The following is an 18,166-nucleotide window of genomic DNA, read 5'->3' as shown; positions in this document are numbered from 1 at the left end:
TCTGAACATACTGTGCCAAGGCCCCACCCCAAACCTGCCTCTGGGGATGGGCTCAGGTGACCAATAAGTTTTTTATTTCAAGGTCTCCAGGTGATCTTAACTTGAAGGGCGGAGCTCAGCCTTAGAGATTTGCTGATGAAGCAAAGGACAAACCACAAAAGTGCAGCAGGCACTCCATAAACGCCCACTCCCTTCTTACGAGTGGAATTCCCACTCGCAGACCAGGGCAGACTCTGCCCTTCTCCTCCCTTCTTGGCTGCTGAGACTCAGCTCCTTCCTTTTGCTCTGGGAATCCTGCTCCCCGGCTCATGAAGCATCAGCCCTGCCCCAGCTCATTCTAGAAGCTCTGGGCCCATCCCCACCCCACTGCCAAGCCCCCTGTCTGTTTCATCAGCTCCTGGCTGGCCACCCCAACGTCTCCCTCGCTGTCCAGCAGCTCCCTTGCAGCGAGCACCTTGAAGGTGCCAGGCTCTGCACTAGGTGCTTGTGGCGTGAACTCACTGGCTTTGGTAGCACCTGCTCTGAGAAGCCTTTCCCGAGAAAGCCCTCCCTCCCGCAGCTTGGTTATTCAATTGGCCGGCCAGTCATTCAACAGCCATTTTCTGCACCCCACACTCACGCAGCAGGCAGGCTTCACTGTCAAATGCAGCTCGTGAGCACTGCCTTCACTTACACTAGCTGGCCCCAGTCCTGTCACTGGCTTCAGCCCCTACCACCCTCCTCTCCTACTGGTCCAGCCACACCTTCTCTCCTCTGCTCAGACAGCACCTAATGCTTTGTTCATGACCGACTGCTTCCGCATACTCTCTGCCCAAATGCTGAGGCTGGCTTTTCCCTGTCTTTCCCACTGCTGGCTCAAACATTATCTCCCTGGAAAAACCTTCACCTGGCCACTGTATCCCCAGAGGCTGGCAGAAGGGAGCCTCCATCTCGGTCAAGATTACTGGGGGACGGAGCTCACATTCCAGCGTGCCCCTTGCATGGCCCATCGGTGGCCCCAGCTTTCCTTTCTTTGGATGAGCCCTGACCAAGCCTATCACTGGCCCCGGTACTTCCTTGTCTGCCCATAAGAAAGATCGGAGAGCTGGCCTCCATCGGCGCAGCTGCCCCGCCAGCCAGTGCTCACCTCGAAACATGTCATACCAGACCTTCTTGGCCTTGAGGTGCTGCAGCCCATTCAGGTGCTTCTTGCGGTTGTGGAGGTTGTCCTGGAAGGAGCGGTTGCAGTAGTCACAGAAGTAATGCTTCCCCATGGTGGGCTATGCCGGGTGCTGCTGCCGGAGAAGCCAAAGCGCCCGGTCAAGAGTAGGGAGGAAGCGCCAGGCACCAAAGCCAGCAGTGGTGACAGAGGAGGCAGGCTGAGGACAAAGCAGAGGCTGACACCTGGCACCCACCAGGGGGGGATCTGTGTGACATGCCTCGGGGCACTCCCGGCTGCCCTAAAACCAAGGGAAGGAAGAAACAAATGGTTAACTGACATGGATCACTGTCCTGCGGGATGTGAGACAGGAGTCTCCCTCACTGTACAAATACCTTAGCGATTCACAAAGAAAAAGCATTCTTATCAGTTGCCTAAATTTCAGAGACCCATAGACTCAATTTCCTGGAGCCTGAACATCATCCTCCCCTCCACAGTGATGTGGGAAACAAAGGCAGAAGGGAATGTAAATAAAATTAAATTTCTTTATAACCTGCAGCCCATTCACAAGTACTTGGGATACATAGAGAGTAACATTCCTTCTGCAAACTCCCAAATATCTTAACGTTAACACCTTACTAGAAGGAAAAACAACCTAGCTGGACAATAGCCAGGCCTCCAGCATCCCGAGGGTCTTCATTAGCATATGAAAGTCCTTTGGGACCCCTCTCTTTTTCCTTACATCCCCCAACTCCCAAGTATATCACCAGCCAGTCCTCACAACCCCAGTGCAGCAGCTTTGCTGCCCCCTGGTCCTGTCCCCATGCTTTAATAAGATCACTTCTTTTGCACCAAAGATGTCTCGAGAATTCTTCTTGGCCGTGAGCTCTGGACCACACCTACATTCTGAAACAACAGCATGCAGCACAGCCCCCAACTGAGCAAGGCCTGAAGGCCAGCGTAAGGAAGGCTCTGGTTACACACGCCTCATTTAAACCCCAGAACAACCCGGAAGGAACTACACGGGCCAATGAGTACGCCTGCGAGGCCTCATTTCCAGGCAACAATTCTGATGCCCAGCCTCCACCCCAGGGCCAGTGATCACAGAACTTCAAGGGTGAGACCTAGGCCTCAGCATTTCTGTAAAGTTCCCCAGGGAATTCTATGCAACCAGGCTGGAGAGCCACTGCCTTACACCCTCTGGCCACTTCCCCACCTTTCCCCAAGCCCCCCAGTCCACCTCTGACCTCCTCTCTCCCCTTCTCTCCAGTCTGGCCACATCAGCCTCATCTCCGCTTCTCGCACCTGCCAGGCACCGGGCCACCTCATACATCTGGTCCTGCTGGTCCCTCTGCTGGGATGCTCTCCCTTGCGACCCTGCTCACTGGATTCCTTCAATCTTCACTCAAATACTATCTTCTCAGTAATCTCCTATGAGGGCTTTATTTAAAATTGCAGAATTTACTTAGCTTTCCCCATTCCCTGCTTCATTTTTATCACCTTTGAAGTAATAAGTTACTTGTTATGCTTATTATCTTTTTCTCCCAACAGGACTATAAATCCACGCAGGCGGGGATATTTTTGTTTTGTTTACTGCTGGAGCCCCACTACCCAAAGTGGTGCACAGTACAGAGTAGGCAACCAATATTTGTTGAGTAAACGGGTTAATTCCCACTTTCCCTACAGGACAACTGAGGTTCACAGAAAGGAAGTGATTTGCCCAAGGTCACACAGCTGATGAAAACGCAAAATCCAGATGCCCTAAAAATCCCACTGCTGGGTGTCCTCTCTTCCTGAGCCAGCTCAAAGCTTACAGAAGCCAGAAGGCTCAGGCAGAAATGCAAACAGTTTCGCCAGGAGATTAGCTAAACTCTTAGATGGCAGGTCCCCACCAATCAGAGAGGGAAATGAGAATGTTTCAGGGTCTTAAGACCCCTCAGCCATGGTGACCACAGCTGCCACACCCGACCCAGGAGATCCCCGGCCATAGGCAAGGGGTAATTCTGAGTGTCAGGGCTGCCCTTGGGTCCCCAGGTTTACTGACACGAGACAGGAGGATGAATGGGTCTACTCTGGGCTGCCAAGTGGGATATGCAAAGGCTGAGCCCAGACTACCCTCTCACTCTTCAGGTCCTACAGTCTGATCCCTTGTTTCCCAGAGCAGGGGCCCAGAAGAGGAAGGAAAATGACTTCCCTAAGCAAGCCAGGCTAACAGCAAAAGCACAACTCCCAGGACTTAGCAAATTAAAGATATAGCTGAGACCTGACCACAGGGCAGATGGATGGGGGAATGCATCTTGGGAAGAAGAGAAGGGGGAGAGAGACAGAGACAAACAAGCCCCCTGGACAGTCCAGGCAGCCAGGTGGGTCGATGGAGGCCTTTCCTGCGGCAGACAGGGATAGCAGCCATTAAGTCAAGGGCTGTAATGGGATCGGGAACAGTCACTCAAAATGAAAATGTATAAAACCTCTCTTCTTCTATTACTGCTGAGAAACCACATCCCAGACACATGGACTTGATATATTAAATTTGGCAGCTCTAATACACCCCGTCTTGCCAATAAACTTATAGGAATTGGATTGAAATTGTAAGAGATGAACGTTTAATGGCCGAGTGCTTAACCAAGCCATTCACGAAGCCTCAAGCTCTGGAGAGCTGCTTGCCCTGGAGAGTCATGGGGAGGGGAGGGTGTCCCTCTGGGAGGCAGAGATAGAGCGCTGGCTCTGCGGCAGTCTTAGCTGAACAAAACCACACAGGGCACAAGGCTGGCCAGGTGACCTTGGACCTCTCCCGCCCTCTCCTTTTGCTGCAGGAATGTGAGACAGGGGGTCTGCAGCAATGTGAGACAGGGGGTCTGACGGGTTAGCTGATTGCCTGCGGAGCAGTAAACAGAAGTTTGGTAATCCAACTGAAATGTTAATGAGAGTAATGGAAACACAAATGACACTAATAAAGTCCAGCATGTAGCAAGTGCTAAAGAAATGTCACCTACTATTTGATTTACTGAGCACCTACTAGTGTGGCATGAGGCTAAGAGCTTTACAACGCATCATCTCATTTAATCCTAAGGACAACCTATGAGGCAGGACCTACTCCACTTCTTCAGATGAGGGCACTGAGGCTCCAAAAAGCAAAGTGCCTTAGTCAAGGTCACAGGGCTGGAAAGCAGCCAAACTGGGTTTGGAATCCGGGCAGGGTGGCTCTAGAGCCCACGCTCCTCATGGCTTAGGAAAGCCTCCTCCCAACAAATCACGCTGCTGACTACTCTCCTTTTTTTTTTTTTTTTTAAAGATTTTATTTATTTGACACAGAGAGAGAGAGAGATCACAAGTAGGCAGAGGGGCAGGAGAAGAGAGAGGGGTCACAAGTAGGCAGAGAGGCAGGTGGAGAGGGGGGGAAACAGGCTCCCTGCCAAGCAGAGAGCCTGACACGGAGCTCGATCCCAGGACCCTGAGACCATGACCTGAGACGAAGGCAGAGGCTTAACCCACTGAACCACCCAGGCACCCCTGACTGCTCTCCTTTTTAATCAGTTACTATATCTGGGGACCACGGGCCCCCCTCCAAACCCAAGAGGTATGTGTTATAAGCCCACTTGCGAAGGAGAAGACTGGGGCTCAGAGTGGTGCTGCGGGGGACCCTAAGTCACACTTCCAGGAAAGAAAGTCAAAGCAGGTCTCGCGGTGCCTGCACTTGGACTGGAAATGATGAGCCCCTCGGCAGTGGGGGGTGGGGGGAGAGAAAGAGAGAGAGAGAGAGTGTGTGTGTGTGTGTGTGTGTGAAGTTTCCTCCTCACTTGGACTTGCTGGGAAAGCCTCCCTGAAGTCATATAATGAGCCTCTTGGCAGTGGACACTGTGTGTGTGTGTGTGTGTGTGTGTGTGTGTGTGTGAGAGAGAGAGAGAGAGAGAGAGAGACAGAGAGAGAGAGAGAGAGAAACACGTTTCCTTCTCTCTCTCACATGCATGAACCTCAGCAGAGAGGCACCCACCCACACCTTCCTTCCTCTGCACCCCCTGTACCTGGCACAGGGGCGGCACTCAGCTGTCCATGGTGGGTCAATGCACCCCGAGCTCTAGTCCCAGCTCCGCTAGGTGAGGTTGTGGCTCCGTCGCTTGCCCACTTGGGGTCTCAGTCTCCCCATGTGTGAAGGGGGAGGCGGGCAGCTAGACCAGGTGATCTCTAAGGGCCTCTCCAGACAGCCACGTTTAAATCCAGGTGCCACTGCTTTCTAATTCTGTGCTCAGCTTCCTCCTATGAAAACTGGGATAGTAACAGGGCCCATCTCAGGGATTGTTCTGAGAATCAGCTCATCTGTGCACACATACTAGACTTAGCAGAGCCTGGCCCCCAGGGGCCCCTCAAGAAACAACAGCCAGCATCACCCATCATTATTACTGGTCTCCCAAAGGCCTGTATTTCAGAAAACTGAGGCTCGGAACAAGGAACAGGATGTCAGTGTCCAAGTGACAACTGGGGGCAGCTGGTCCGTATGACAGATGAAGAAAGGTGAGGCCAGGAGTGGGTAAGTCAGTTGCCCAAAGCACACAGCACAAGGCAAAGGTGGGACCAGACTTCAGCCTTCATGATGGGCCCAGACACCTGCCCTGAACAGCAGCTCTGCAGAGCCCGTACGGCCCGGGAATGGTGTCAAGGGGAGCAATCAAGCTCCAGGGCGATCTGTGCGTCCCACTTCCCAGAAGGCCAGTCCCCAGGGAGGCCAAGGTCCTGGGCAGGAGCTGGGCTTCAGCAAGGTGACCTTGCCCCGACAGCAGCCAGCTGTGAGCTTCTAGCGGTCCTGACCCAACCGCCTCCCTCTCTAGCGCCTTGGCGCACATTAGGAAAAGGTGCTGGTGCAGAATCCTCCAGACAGATACAGTGCCCGGCCACTGCGTATTTGGCAGTCTGGCAAGCAGAACTTATCTCACTCCGACTCACCCCTCAGCCAGGTGTCCTTGCACAAGGCACAGCCTGCACCACCGCACTTGGAAGCCCTGAGTGGGAGGTCAGGGAAGGGGGTAGTGGAGACAGCTGGACATCTCCGAAGGCGCCCAGACACCAGCATGGGGCGCTGACTAAGCTGGCCCTCTCAGCCGTGATTCAGCCTCATCCTTTGGGACTGGTGCGCTCAGCGGCTGTGAACAAGGCACCATCCTGCCTTGCTGGAAACGAGACAGCGCCACCTGCCCATTCTCAGGGATTGGGTCCATGTTTGCAACAGCAGCTGCTGGCTCCCTGGAGCTTCACCAGGTGACAAGGTGGCTCCCTATGGCCAAAGGGCAGCAGGTTGAGGCCAGTGGGACAACCCCTGGGGTCACACAGGTGTGGGTTTGAATCCCAGGTCTGCCACTCATCAGCTAGGTGAACTCTAGAAAGTTATTTCATCCCCCTGTGCGTGTCCTTAGCTCTAATCTAGGGACCCCCATTGCTATTGTGGATTGATAAAGGCAGTGGTCTATTAGGACGCCTACCATATAGTTAGTGCTCAGAGAACAGAGGTTCTAACTGCTGGTACTACGACCACCCAGGCAGCTCACTCTCTCGCTCTCCCGGTGAGCCTGCCCAGACCACCGGACTCAAGAGTGGCAGCGCAGGCACTCTGCCCCCCTTATGACCTGCTGTTTCCCCTAGCTCGTCTGACCTCACCTGCTGCTTTACTGTCATGTATGTCTGCCTCCCCACTACACTATATGTGGGTCCTGTGAAGGCAGAGAGATCTATCTGTCCTGCTGCACCCCAGCACCAGGAACACAGCATTGCACATGCCACTGCCTGTGGAAGGAGCCACCCACAGAACCTGAGGCCTCTTGCCCTCTGCTCACCTATAGCTCCCAGACCCTCTTCTCCTCTACTTCGGATCTAGGGACCAGGATGAGGATGGGCAGAGGAGAGAGACACAGAAGGTCCTGAAGACGAGTCTCTCGCTGCCACCACCGCCCTCCCTGCAGGACTCCTGTCTCCAGCAGAGCCCTGCTCTACTGACTTGACCCACACCCAGCCATCTGTGGCACCTGACCTCAGTCTTCTGGGTCTTCCCTCAAGGAGACACTGTGGGGTGGAGGAAAGAAAAGAGAATGGGGGTGGGGGGATGGGGGGAGGGAAGACTGCATCAGATTCCTGCGTGCTAGGCACCTGGCTTTCATTCCCTTATTTGATCATCACAGGGACCCTTTGAGCAGATGTCAAGGTGTCCATTTCACAGATGGGGACGTGGGTTCAGAGATACTCCTCATCTGCTCAAAGCCAAAACTGAGACAGACTCTGGTAATAGTCATTTCTCATCCGCCTGAGTGCTGCTGGTGGGCCAGTGGCACAGAGGACCCCCCAGCACCCTCTGGGAGAGACCTCACCATGAAGCCAAAAGGCGTGGAGAGCCAGCACTGCCCCTGGGGTCCAGGTGAGTCCTGAAGCCTTTCTCTTCCCATCGCACTGCTCCGCTGTGACGCGCCCGTGGGGCAGACGTTCGTGCTTCATTGATATTCTTGGTTCCTTTCATTGTGTGTGTCTCAGGTACAGAGCTATCTTTGGCACAAGGCTAAAATAAGCCAACAGCTTGGCCATGGCCAAGGGCTGGGAGACGCATCGTAATAATTACCCAGGCCTTGTGCTCACCACATGCTGCCCTCAAGCTCACCTGTCATTTCTTCTAATTATGGCACCGCCAGACCCCAGGTAAACAGTAAACAGCAGCCAGAGGACGGCGTTATTGCACGCCCGCTAGGAGCTCAGCAATGTCCCAGGGGCACATATGCCTGCCGTCTGGAGCTGATGGCATCAGAGCTGCCTCGGTGGGGGGGGGTGGCCTGCAGGCTATACCACTCAGAGCCCAACTCCAACAGAAGTGCCAGGAAGATCCAGACGTCTTCCCTGATAGGGGCCCCATTATGTCAGGGTCTCCCTCAGACGCCTTAGTGCTTAGCAACGACCACACACCTCTCTCATCCTGACCTCATTTACGTGTTCCACCCCTGGGTGTTAGGCACATGTGTCATCATGCTCCTGGCCCTCTAAGGCAGTGGGGGGCTCCCCACCGACAGCAATTTCTAATTCGGCAGGTCTGAGCCATGGCCAGGATCTAAGGAAAACGATGCACAGTCCACAGACCATGCTCAGAGAAATGCTGGTCTGAGGTAGATGAGGGACTGAAGAACAGAGAGGGTGAGAGCTTACCCAAAGTCACACAGACTACCCAAGCCAGTTCTTACTCTATAATCATTTAACTCAGGTCTGAATCTCATCTCGGCCATTTCTGGGTTGTGAAATGCTCCGCAAACTACTCACCCTCTGAGCCTCATCTGGGAGACAGGCACAATCATTCTTATGGAATGATGGCCTAAAACTATTCCATAAGATCACTGTGAGGATGAAATCATGGATACGAGGTGCTTAGCAGAGTGCCTGGCACGCTAACAGTGCTCAGTACTCATCTGTGTATGCAGCGGCCAGCCTCTGCGCCCCCTACCTTCTGGGGTTTGTGCTTTGTGTTGTCTGCTCCCACACCATAGGAGGACTGGTCTGCAGGACTAAGGGAACAGAGTAGACATGATAGTATTTCACTTCTACAATCGGGTGATAAGACAATATGCCTTCCATCCTGGGGCCTCTTTCTCTGATCACTTAATTTAGGGGAAGCCAGGTGCCACACGGTGAACAGCCCTGTGGGGAGGCACATGTGGCAAGGAACTAAGACCTCCCGCTGACAGTGTGTGAGCAAGCTTAGAAGTGGACCCTCCAGCCCCGTCAAGCCTTCAGATAAGGGCAGCCCCAGCAGAGAACTTGACTGTTACTTCCTGGGAGGTCTGAGCCATAACTACCCAGCTAAGCTACTCCCAAATTCTTTTTTTTTTTTTAATGTGATTTTTAGGGTGCCTGGGTAGCTCAGTCCGTTCAGTGTCTGCCTTCAGCTCAGATCATGATCCCAGGGTCTTGGGATCAAGCCCAGCATCGGGCTCCCTGCTCCACGCGGAGCCTGCTTCTCTCTCTCCCTCCCACCACTCATGCTTTCTCTGTCTCTCTCTCTCTCTCTCTCGCTCACTGACTCTCTCAAATAAATAAATAAAATCTTCAAAAAAAAATTTTTTTTAAGTAAGCTATATACCCAACATGGGCTTAAATTCACGACCCTAAGATCCTGAGTCATATGCTCCACTGACTGAGTCAGCCAGCCACACTCCCACTTCCAAATTCTTGACCCTCAGATGTACAAGATATTTGTTGTGTTAAGTTGCTAAGTTTGGGGAGATAATCTGTTATGCAGCAATAGCTAACTGATAGAGTGAAATAAACAAATGAAAAAACTGAATCACTTTAAAATATGTGATGGCTACGGGTACAAAGTGCCCCATATTCCAAAACACTCCTGAGTTGAGTCAAATGAGCCAATCCCTGAACACAGGCATAACCTTCCAGAACTTTCTATGGTTCCCTTCAGCCATATATTTATTAGCCAAACATTTGCTGACCCTTCCTCCCTGCCAGAATGGGGTTCACACCTCATGACACAAAAGCCCTGCTCTCACAGGCAAGTGCACTGAATATATGCTGGGATGGCTGGCTGATGTGCCCCCAGTAACAATACTAGGTGATAAGCTATGTGCTAGACAGCACCAAGGAAGGGTACCTACGTACCCTCCAAGGAAATGATCAGAGATGATCTCAAAGATCTAGATACTAAGCGCCTGGGTGGCTCAGTGGTTTAAGCCTCTGCCTTCAGCTCAGGTCATGATCTCAGGGTCCTAAGATTGAGCCCCACATTGGGCTCTCTGCTCAGTGGAGAGCCTGCTTCCCCCTCTCTCTCTGCCTGCCTCTCTGCCTACTTGTGATTTCTCTCTCTGTGTGTCAAATAAATAAATAAATAAATAATCTTTAAAAAAAAAAAAAAAAAGATCTAGATACCAAGATGGTCACTGCAACATAGCTTGGCCGAAAACTGAAATCTAAATGTTGGACCGTAAGAACAGCTGACAGATAATGCTCACTACATGCAGGTAGGCAGCTCGGTTTCCCCGACAAGGTAGGAGTGGGAGGGTTTAATGACATGACTCACATCTTACCTAAAAAAAACTGGACAGAGGGAGCCCACATTGGCAAGGATCAAGAGCAGGGCACGAGCCACATCTGTTCAATGCACTACCAGACAGACATTAAAAATCAAGTCAAAGGAGGGGTGCCTGGGTGGTTCAGTTGGTTGAGTGTCCGACTCTTGACTTTGGCTCAGGTCATGCTCTCAGGGTCATAGAATGGACCCTGTGTAGGGCTCCGCACTCAGTGGGGAGTCTGCTTGAGATGTTTTCTCTCCCTCTGCTCCTCCAACCCTCCCTCTCTCAAATAATGAAATCTTTGGGGAAAAAAAAGAAAAACAATCAAGTCAAAGGAAATAAAATTCAAGCCAAAGGAGACTATTCCCTTTTAGCTAAATAAAAAATGGCTCCTTATCACAACAGTTTGTACAACATGATACCACTTTTTTAAGGAGAAAGAACGTCCTGCCCCAGAACACCCACATACCCACCCCCACACACACAAGCAGACACAAAATATTTATTGCAACTATGTCTGGATAATAGGATTATATGCAGAATTTTCTTCTCCCTTTGTGTTTTTCTATTTTTCTAAGTTCCTACATTAAGCATATATTGTTTTAAATTTGCTCAAAAAATTCCCTTCAAAAAAGTGGGAAATTTGCCAAGCTAGGATAAATACTATTCCTTCTCCCTTAGGAGGCCACTGTAGATGGTTCCAATGACTTGGTTCACCTGGATGGACCAATCAGGGCTGGTGTGGAAAGAGATCCACCTTCAGTCCCTGGCTGAAGGCAGATAGGGTGCACCATGATTCCAAGCAGACCTAGCTCAGGGCAGGTTGGCAAAACCCGAATCTGGGCTCCAGGGAGCTGCAGGACGGAGAGAGAGTTTCTCATCAGATAGTTACAGGTCCCAGGAGGCCAGAGCTTCCAAACAGAAAAGGTAAAAATAGTTTGATTGAGGCTTCTGAACCAGAGACCTGAACTCGAACCACCTCTGTCTCCCCCTTCTTCTGCCGCCAGGCTGGTCCTGTCACCACCCTCACTTCTGCCCAAGTCAGGTCTCATCTCCAGCATCTGAGCTAACCTCTTCATTTCACCCACCCCGGGCAGCAGAAGATCAAGCCTCTTAGAACCACTCCTGCTCAAGATTTTCCATGGCTCCTCGTGGGGAGCTTAATACAAATGAAGTCTCCTGGGTCGTCAGATCTCCAGGAATTCAGACTCAGCTGATCTGGAGCGGGGCCCAGAAATCTGCATTTTATTTTATTTTATTTTATTTTTTTAAAGATTTTATTTATTTATTTGACAGAGATCACAAGTAGGCAGAGGCAGGCAGAGAGAGAGAGGAAGGGAAGCAGGCTCTCCGCCGAGCAGAGAGCCCGATGTGGGGCTCAATCCCAGGACCCTGAGACCATGACCCGAGCCGAAGGCAGAGGCTTAACCCACTGAGCCACCCAGGCGCCCAGAAATCTGCATTTTACTCATGGAGTCTAGTACCCTCTAGTAGGTACCCCTTAAAATACAAAGGCTGGGGGACCAAGCTTCTCCTGCTCAAAGACCTCTCTATTCCCTGCATCCCAAAGGCAGCCTTGGCTGGGGACAGTCACTCTGGGTAGACAACACCTGGATTCTTGTCTCGGTCAGAAACCAGTCTGATTTTAAATAACCTCAGCTCACTGAAATGATAAACCCAACTTGACTGGAATGCTAAACACAATTCATTAAAATGGATAAAGCTGTTTTCCCACTACCTAAGTGTCCTGTCACGTTCCAGGTAAGTTTAGAATTGAAAATAGAGGTAGTAAAATAAATCAACCTTATTGATGTTCCTGACCTCAGTTTAGTAATAATCAGTATATACTTGGTATTTAAAAGTATCTGTAACATTGAAAAGAATTTGACATGTTGAGTATGACAGATAAGCACTGTGATTCCAATTTAAAATACAGAAGTTATATGGACAGGACTGGAAGAGATGATGCTGAGTGAAATAAGTCAAGCAGAGAGAGTCAATTATCATATGGTTTCACTTATTTGTGGAGCATAACAAATAGCATGGAGGACAAGGGGAGATGTTGAGGAGAAGGGAGTTGAGGGAAATTGGAAGGGGAGGTGAACCATGAGAGACTATGGACTCTGAAAAACGATCTGAGAATTTTGAAGGGGTGGGGGGTGGGAGGTTGGGGGCACCAGGTGGTGGGCATTGTAGAGGGCACGGATTGCATGGAGCACTGGGTGTGGTGCAAAAATAATGAATACTGTTATGCTGAAAAAAATAAAAAAATTAAAAAAAAATAATAAAATACAGAAGTTAGGAATTGAGAAATATATGGGGGTGCCTGGTTGGCTCAGTTGGTAGAGCATGCAACTCTTGATCTTGGGGTTGTAAATTCAAGCCCCATGTTGACTATAGAGATTACTTAATACAGAAGTTAGGGGTGCCTGGCCGGCTCAGACGATAGAGCATGACATTCTTGCTCTCATGGGGGTTGTTGAGTTCAAGCCCAACACTAGACACAGAGTTTATTTAAACAAAAATACAGAAGTTCTAATATATAGGTAGGGTGGCACCTGAGTGGCTCAGTCAGTTAAGTGTGTGACTTCCATTCAGGTCATGATATCAGGGTCCTGGGATTTGAGCTCTGTGAGCTCTGCACTCAGTGGGGAGTCTGCTTGTTCCTTTCCCTCCCCCTTTGCCCCTCTCCCTGCTTGTGCTCTCTCTGTTCTCTCTCAAATAAATATATAACATCTCTAAGAAAAAAAATGTTTCATATATACAGTTAGATAATTGATAAAACATACATCAGTAAATGATATTAGATTTATCATTTCAAGCTGAAAGGTCAGCAATAACTAGAAACATTGGCTGCACTGTTAGAATCATCTGGAATGCTGTGAAAGCTAAATGGTGCCCCCCCATATCCTAATTTCATGTCAGAGATGGCATTTTTTTTTTAGCTTTCCAGACATAACCAGTAACATAAAAGAATTTAACTAAGTATGTTGAAAGTATTGAACTGTTTACAAGAACTTGCAATTCATTATGTTTGTAAGTTTAAATTATTAGATTTTCTAGTAACATTTAAATATTCTTGGGAAATTATGCTTGTTAAATTATATATCTGAAGTACTTAAAAGGAAAATCAAATATATTAAATTATAAGTGAAATAAATGTGTAAGGGAATGTAATTAGGCTATAAATGGGGCTGATTTTTTAAAGGAATTTGAGGTAGTTCAAAGTGAGTTCAAACATCAAAGGAAAAGTGAAGGTCATTTTTCTTATTTTTCTAGAGATGTATAGAGTAATTTCTAAGCTGAAGTAAGCAGCTTAAAGAAAATTCAGTATTTCCAAATTGTTGCTGCAAAATGAAATAAAATAAAACAAAACAAGCCACACTTTAACTCCCCATGGACTTTCCTAACCCATCCTACTTAAACCAATTCCTTCCTCCTCTAACTTCCCATCAGCCAGATTTGCTGTTAGCAAGACAAAAGTATTTTATCCTAGAAGCTCACAACTTTGTGTCCCAAGGAACTACCAGGATGCTTTGCAAATAGAAAATAACTCCAGTTATGGTTAACTCATCATGGTTTTAGACCTTAAAGCTTTTCACATTTTTCTTCCCAGCCCCCAATCAGGCGTTCCTTTTGTTTTTCCAAGTCAGGCCCAGACCTCTAATCCCAGGCCTCTAATCCCAGGTTTTCAGTACCTATGCTGATGATTTATCTCTGGTTTAGACCTCTCTGAATTTCAGATCCAAATCCCCACTGGCCTCTCTGGGCATCTCCACTTGATGTCTAAGGGACAGCTCAAATCTAACATGACCAAACAGAGCTTAAGGTCATCCCGGTGGATTTCAAGTTGTTAAGGTCAAAACTTCATCCTCCATTCTTCTTTCCCGCACTCTCTACACAGGTCAGCTTGTTCTGTCTGTCCTATCTCCCAAAATACATCACAAATCTGATCACTACTCTAATCCATAAACTAATCTAAATTACCATCCTGTCTCAGCTGACCCAACACAATAACTTCCCCTCTTCGATCTGTTCTCCAGAGAGCAGCGAGAATGATGACATTAAAATGTAAATTGGATCATGTCACATCCCATCTTAAAACCCTTCAGTGGCTTCCTAGAGCAATTAAAAAGAAGTAAGACTCCTTACTATGGGTTACAAGGCCCTATTTGAGCTGACCCAAGCCCGCCTCTTCACAGTCCGCCCTACCGCTTTCCCTCAAGCACTCCAGGACTGCTGCAGCCTCAAGTCCTTCGCACCAACCTTTTCCTGTTTGACCAACTTCCCTTCGTTGGAGTCTCTGCTTAAAGTGTCACACTAGGCACCCGGGCTAAAATAGCACCGCCAGACTCTCTTCAAGCAACCTGTCTTTTGCTTTTTAAAAAAAAGGTTAGCGCACCTCCTGATCTGCCCACACACTGAGTACTCCTTGAGAGCGGGGCTTGTTCTTCGCCAGGTCCCCAGGGCATGGTCCAGAGGCGGCACTCAGAAAATATGAGCTGAGTGGCACTAGTACATCAAAACCCCTATTTAATCCCCAAGAAGGAATGAGCGGTGCCGAGATCTCCCCCTTCTAGGTCAAGGTTCTAGTGGGCGAAGCCCAGGGGTGAGGGGAACAGGAAGCATGTGCAGAACCGCCCCTTCTCCCAACTCCCGGTAAAGGGGTTCAAGCCCCAGGGCCCAACTTTGCCACAGGCTCCAACGCTAGGCCTGGACTTGGGTCTAACAGAGGAGACAGGCAGAGATGAGCCGTGGACCTGGGCGCCCAGTCCGCTCGCCCTTTTGTTCACTCCCCGTTAATTAAGTTGGTGCGGCCCACAGAGCAGGGAAGGGACTTAGAAAGAAGAGCCCATGCCTTCCCCTTGAGGGGAGACGACTAACACTAGCCCCTCGACGTCCTGCCAAAGAGGGTACCTGGTTCCGCAGGGCCCGACGGCTCCGAGCTCCTCCTCCTTCTGCGCCCTCGTGTCGCGAACTGCTTGCTGGGATTCGTAGTCCTTCCTTGAGTATCAGTCGGCCCTTCCCAGAAACCTTTGGGAATCATAGCTAAGACCGCGCAGGTGTTGGGGAAGGTAAAGGAAACGCGAGGACTTCTGGGTGTTGTAGTTCAGTATATTCACGTAACAAGAAATTTTTAGAAATATTGGGTAACAAATCTTAACACACTATTTGGGCTGCCCTGATCTAAATTCTACGATGCTTTTCCTCCCCGCAAAGCCATCACTTACCTCTCTCCTTCAAAAAGATAAGAAATGAGATTCAGAAAAACTACAAATCCCATAAAGCATTGCACGTCGAGGGCTGCTTTTTTTTTTTTTTTTTTTTTTTTTTTTGGAGCGCATGATCGGCTGCGGCGCAGGCGCGGGCTTGACAGCGGAGAAACATGGCGGCCCCGACGCTTACTGCGAGGTTGTATTCCCTGCTGTTCCGCAGGACCTCCACCTTCGCTCTCACGATCGCCGTGGGCGCCTTATTCTTCGAGCGCGCCTTCGATCAAGGCGCGGACGCGATCTACGAACACATCAACCAGGGGGTGAGGGACTGGGCCATCCCTGACCTTGGGCCTGCCTGAGGGGTGACAGTGGGAGTGGAGGTGGGACTCAGTCTGCCTTTACTATGGGGAGGGGGGAACTCTGCACGTCTTCTGTCGGTGGAGTGCTGTATATCCTCTCCACCGGATGTGAATCCCAAAACGTTAAATGATCCCACTTTGTGTGGGTTATAAGTATTGATATCTCACACCCCCAGATACCCACTTGTCCATTTGCAGGAGCAAAAACTAAAGCTTAGTGAGAGCAGAGGACTTACTGTGGCTACCCTCAGGAAGTCAGTGGCGAATCTGGGCTGGAACCTGGACCCACAGTCTCCTCTGAGGATTCCAAGGGCAGATTTGAGCGGGCGAGGGTCGTGAAAAGGACATCTCCTTAGATACTGTGGTTGGTCTTTTCACATAGCACTCTTCGCTTTCCCAGGCTTCCTACGCAAGCATTGTGGTAGTAATAATGGTTAGGAGACGGGAATATAAAATCAGAGACTCGTGAATGGGGATACTGGGCCCTGTCACTTGATAAGTGTGGCATTCAGTTGAGTTTCTTAACCTCTCTGAGCTTCTCTTTTATCTGTGATGTGGAGATGATAGTAACTGCAGTAAGCAGCTCCTGTGAGAATTACATGAGATGCAGGCAAGATGCCGAGTACCTGGTAGGTGGTGCACTCAAAAAATAACACTTGTTACACTCCTCAAGAGAAAGTGAAAGCGGAAGGTAGGACATAACCACACCTTGAAGACTGTGTGCCAGCACTGTGCTAACTGCTGTACACACTTTTCATCATTACGTTGTGGCTCATATTAGGGAAGGTCTCCTGCAGATAGCCTGTTACACCGTTCACTTGTGTTTTTAATTTGAAGCTGTCTGACCCTACAGCCCTGTCCACTGATGCTGTACTGCCTGTGATCAGGACCTCTTTCTGCCCCTGTGAAAGTGTCGCCACTATTCCATCCCCCGCAGGCAGTTCTGCGGGCCATTCCCAATATTTGGGAAAGGCAGTTAAGTATGCTGTCATAACTTACCAATCTGTGCTTTTAGGAACAAGAATCAAGGGCACCTGGCTGGCTCAGTTGGTAGAATGCCCAGCACCCGGTTTAATTTCAAGCCCCAAGTTGGGTGTAGAGATTGCTTTAAAAATTAAAACCATAAAAAAAAAAAAAAAGGAATGAGAATCCAACTAGTTCCTGACCCAAGGATCATAGGTTTAAGGAAATTATTAAAGAATGAGTCAATGTAAAGTATTTGGGGCTATGCATTTAGGACCTCTTGAGTAATACTTGGGAGTTGAGGAAATAAGACCTCTTCCAGGCTCTGTTCCTTAGTACACTTAGTACTTTTGAATAATAGCCTCAGTTTCCTGTAAAAGAGGTATCATCCTTTTCCACTTCTCTTTACATGGCAATTGAGAAGATCAGAGCAGTTTACAAGTGTTAGGAATGTGCAGTGAGCCCAGTGCTGCTTCCAGTTTGCCCACCCCAGCTGTCCAGACATGGTACATGTTTCTCTCTAGCCAGTTTTAGAGACCAGGACAGTGGGAGTAGCTGCAAAATGTGAGAGACAAAGCTCAAAGTTTGTGGTTCTTGTCTTTAAAATGCAGAAGCTGTGGAAACACATCAAGCACAAGTATGAGAATAAGGAATAGTTCCTCAGAGACCCCACCCCAAGCTGAAAGGACCAGGTCCACCCAGAACCAGGGCGTCAGCTGAAGATGATGCTCAGATTACTCATCATTGACCACCTGTAGCTGTTGGCAAGAAGTGGCTTCACCTGACAGACTCTTTAACTTCTGCTGTGTTTGAAGTCTGTTTAGTCAGAGTCATCAGCAAATAAATGGAAATTGTCCTCAAGACGTGGCTTCTGCATCTAGTGCTTTGTTAATGCTACCTAATCTTCACTTTTCGGTTGAGACCACTTTAGAGTCCTCCGCAAACATCTGAAGGGCAGATTTCATTCTTTTGGGTTCCATTAACTTTCAGTCAACTCTGGTTTACAAAACATGAGCTGTAATTGGAGGTATTACTTTCAATTTTTGCTTCTAAATCAGTAATTCCAGTCTTTTTTCTCTCCCCCCACCCCAAGCTCTCCCTCCAATAAGAGGCTTAAACTCCCAACCCTGAGATAGCAAGGGTTGCATGCAGGGAGGCCTGGGTGGTTTGGTCGGTTTGGCACCTGCCTGTGGCTCTGGTCATGGTCCCAGGGTCCTGGGATTCAGCCCCACATCAGGCTCCTTGCTCAGCGGGGAGCCTGCTTCTCCCTCTGCCTGCATCCCCCTCCCCCGCTTCTGCTCATGCTGTCTCTCTTTGACAAATAAACAACAAAAATCTTTAAAAAAAAAAAAAAAAAAGAATTGTATGCATAGGGGGCCTGGCTGGTTCAGTCAGTAGAACATGCAATTCTTGATCTCAGGGTTGAGTTTGAGCCCCACATTGGGTGTACAG

General features: G+C 49.3%; 2 protein-coding genes across 3 annotated transcripts in view; one reads left to right on the top strand and one right to left on the bottom strand.

Moving 5' to 3' along the window:
* ZMAT5 (zinc finger matrin-type 5) overlaps window positions 1-15,204 on the bottom strand; it is a 28,497-nt gene extending 13,293 nt beyond the window's left edge. The window contains exons 1-2 of the mRNA XM_047698033.1: window positions 15,094-15,204; window positions 1,127-1,439 (exon numbers count right to left, since the gene is read on the bottom strand). Of these exons, the coding sequence (XP_047553989.1) occupies window positions 1,127-1,253 (127 nt within the window). The 5' untranslated portion in view covers window positions 1,254-1,439; window positions 15,094-15,204. The remainder of the gene's footprint in view (window positions 1-1,126; window positions 1,440-15,093) is intronic.
* A 310-nt stretch (window positions 15,205-15,514) lies between these two features.
* On the top strand, window positions 15,515-17,575 carry LOC125082667 (cytochrome b-c1 complex subunit 9). 2 transcript variants are annotated; one of them, XM_047698531.1, is made up of 2 exons: window positions 15,515-15,772; window positions 17,326-17,575. In XM_047698531.1, the coding sequence occupies exon 1, from the start codon at window positions 15,563-15,565 to the stop codon at window positions 15,749-15,751; it is 189 nt and encodes a 62-aa protein (XP_047554487.1). In that variant the 5' UTR covers window positions 15,515-15,562; the 3' UTR covers window positions 15,752-15,772; window positions 17,326-17,575. The 2 variants fall into 2 exon arrangements, with proteins under 2 accessions (XP_047554487.1, XP_047554486.1); XM_047698530.1 differs by having other exon boundaries at window positions 15,519-15,712.
* The last annotated feature ends 591 nt before the right edge of the window (window positions 17,576-18,166 follow it).

The sequence above is a fragment of the Lutra lutra genome, chromosome 12 (genome assembly GCF_902655055.1).
Source record: "Lutra lutra chromosome 12, mLutLut1.2, whole genome shotgun sequence".
In the NCBI taxonomy this organism is placed as follows: Eukaryota; Metazoa; Chordata; class Mammalia; order Carnivora; family Mustelidae; genus Lutra; species Lutra lutra.
This window is presented reverse-complemented; position numbering and strand designations above follow the sequence as displayed.

What these genes read in the sequence shown, in the direction of transcription:
- LOC125082667 (XM_047698530.1), top strand. Translation starts at nt 15,563, where the DNA reads ATGGCGGCCCCGACGCTTACTGCGAGGTTGTATTCCCTGCTGTTCCGC. An exon ending in ACGAACACATCAACCAGGGG is followed by an intron (nt 15,713 to 17,325) that starts GTGAGGGACTGG and finishes TTTAAAATGCAG; the next exon opens with AAGCTGTGGAAACACATCAA.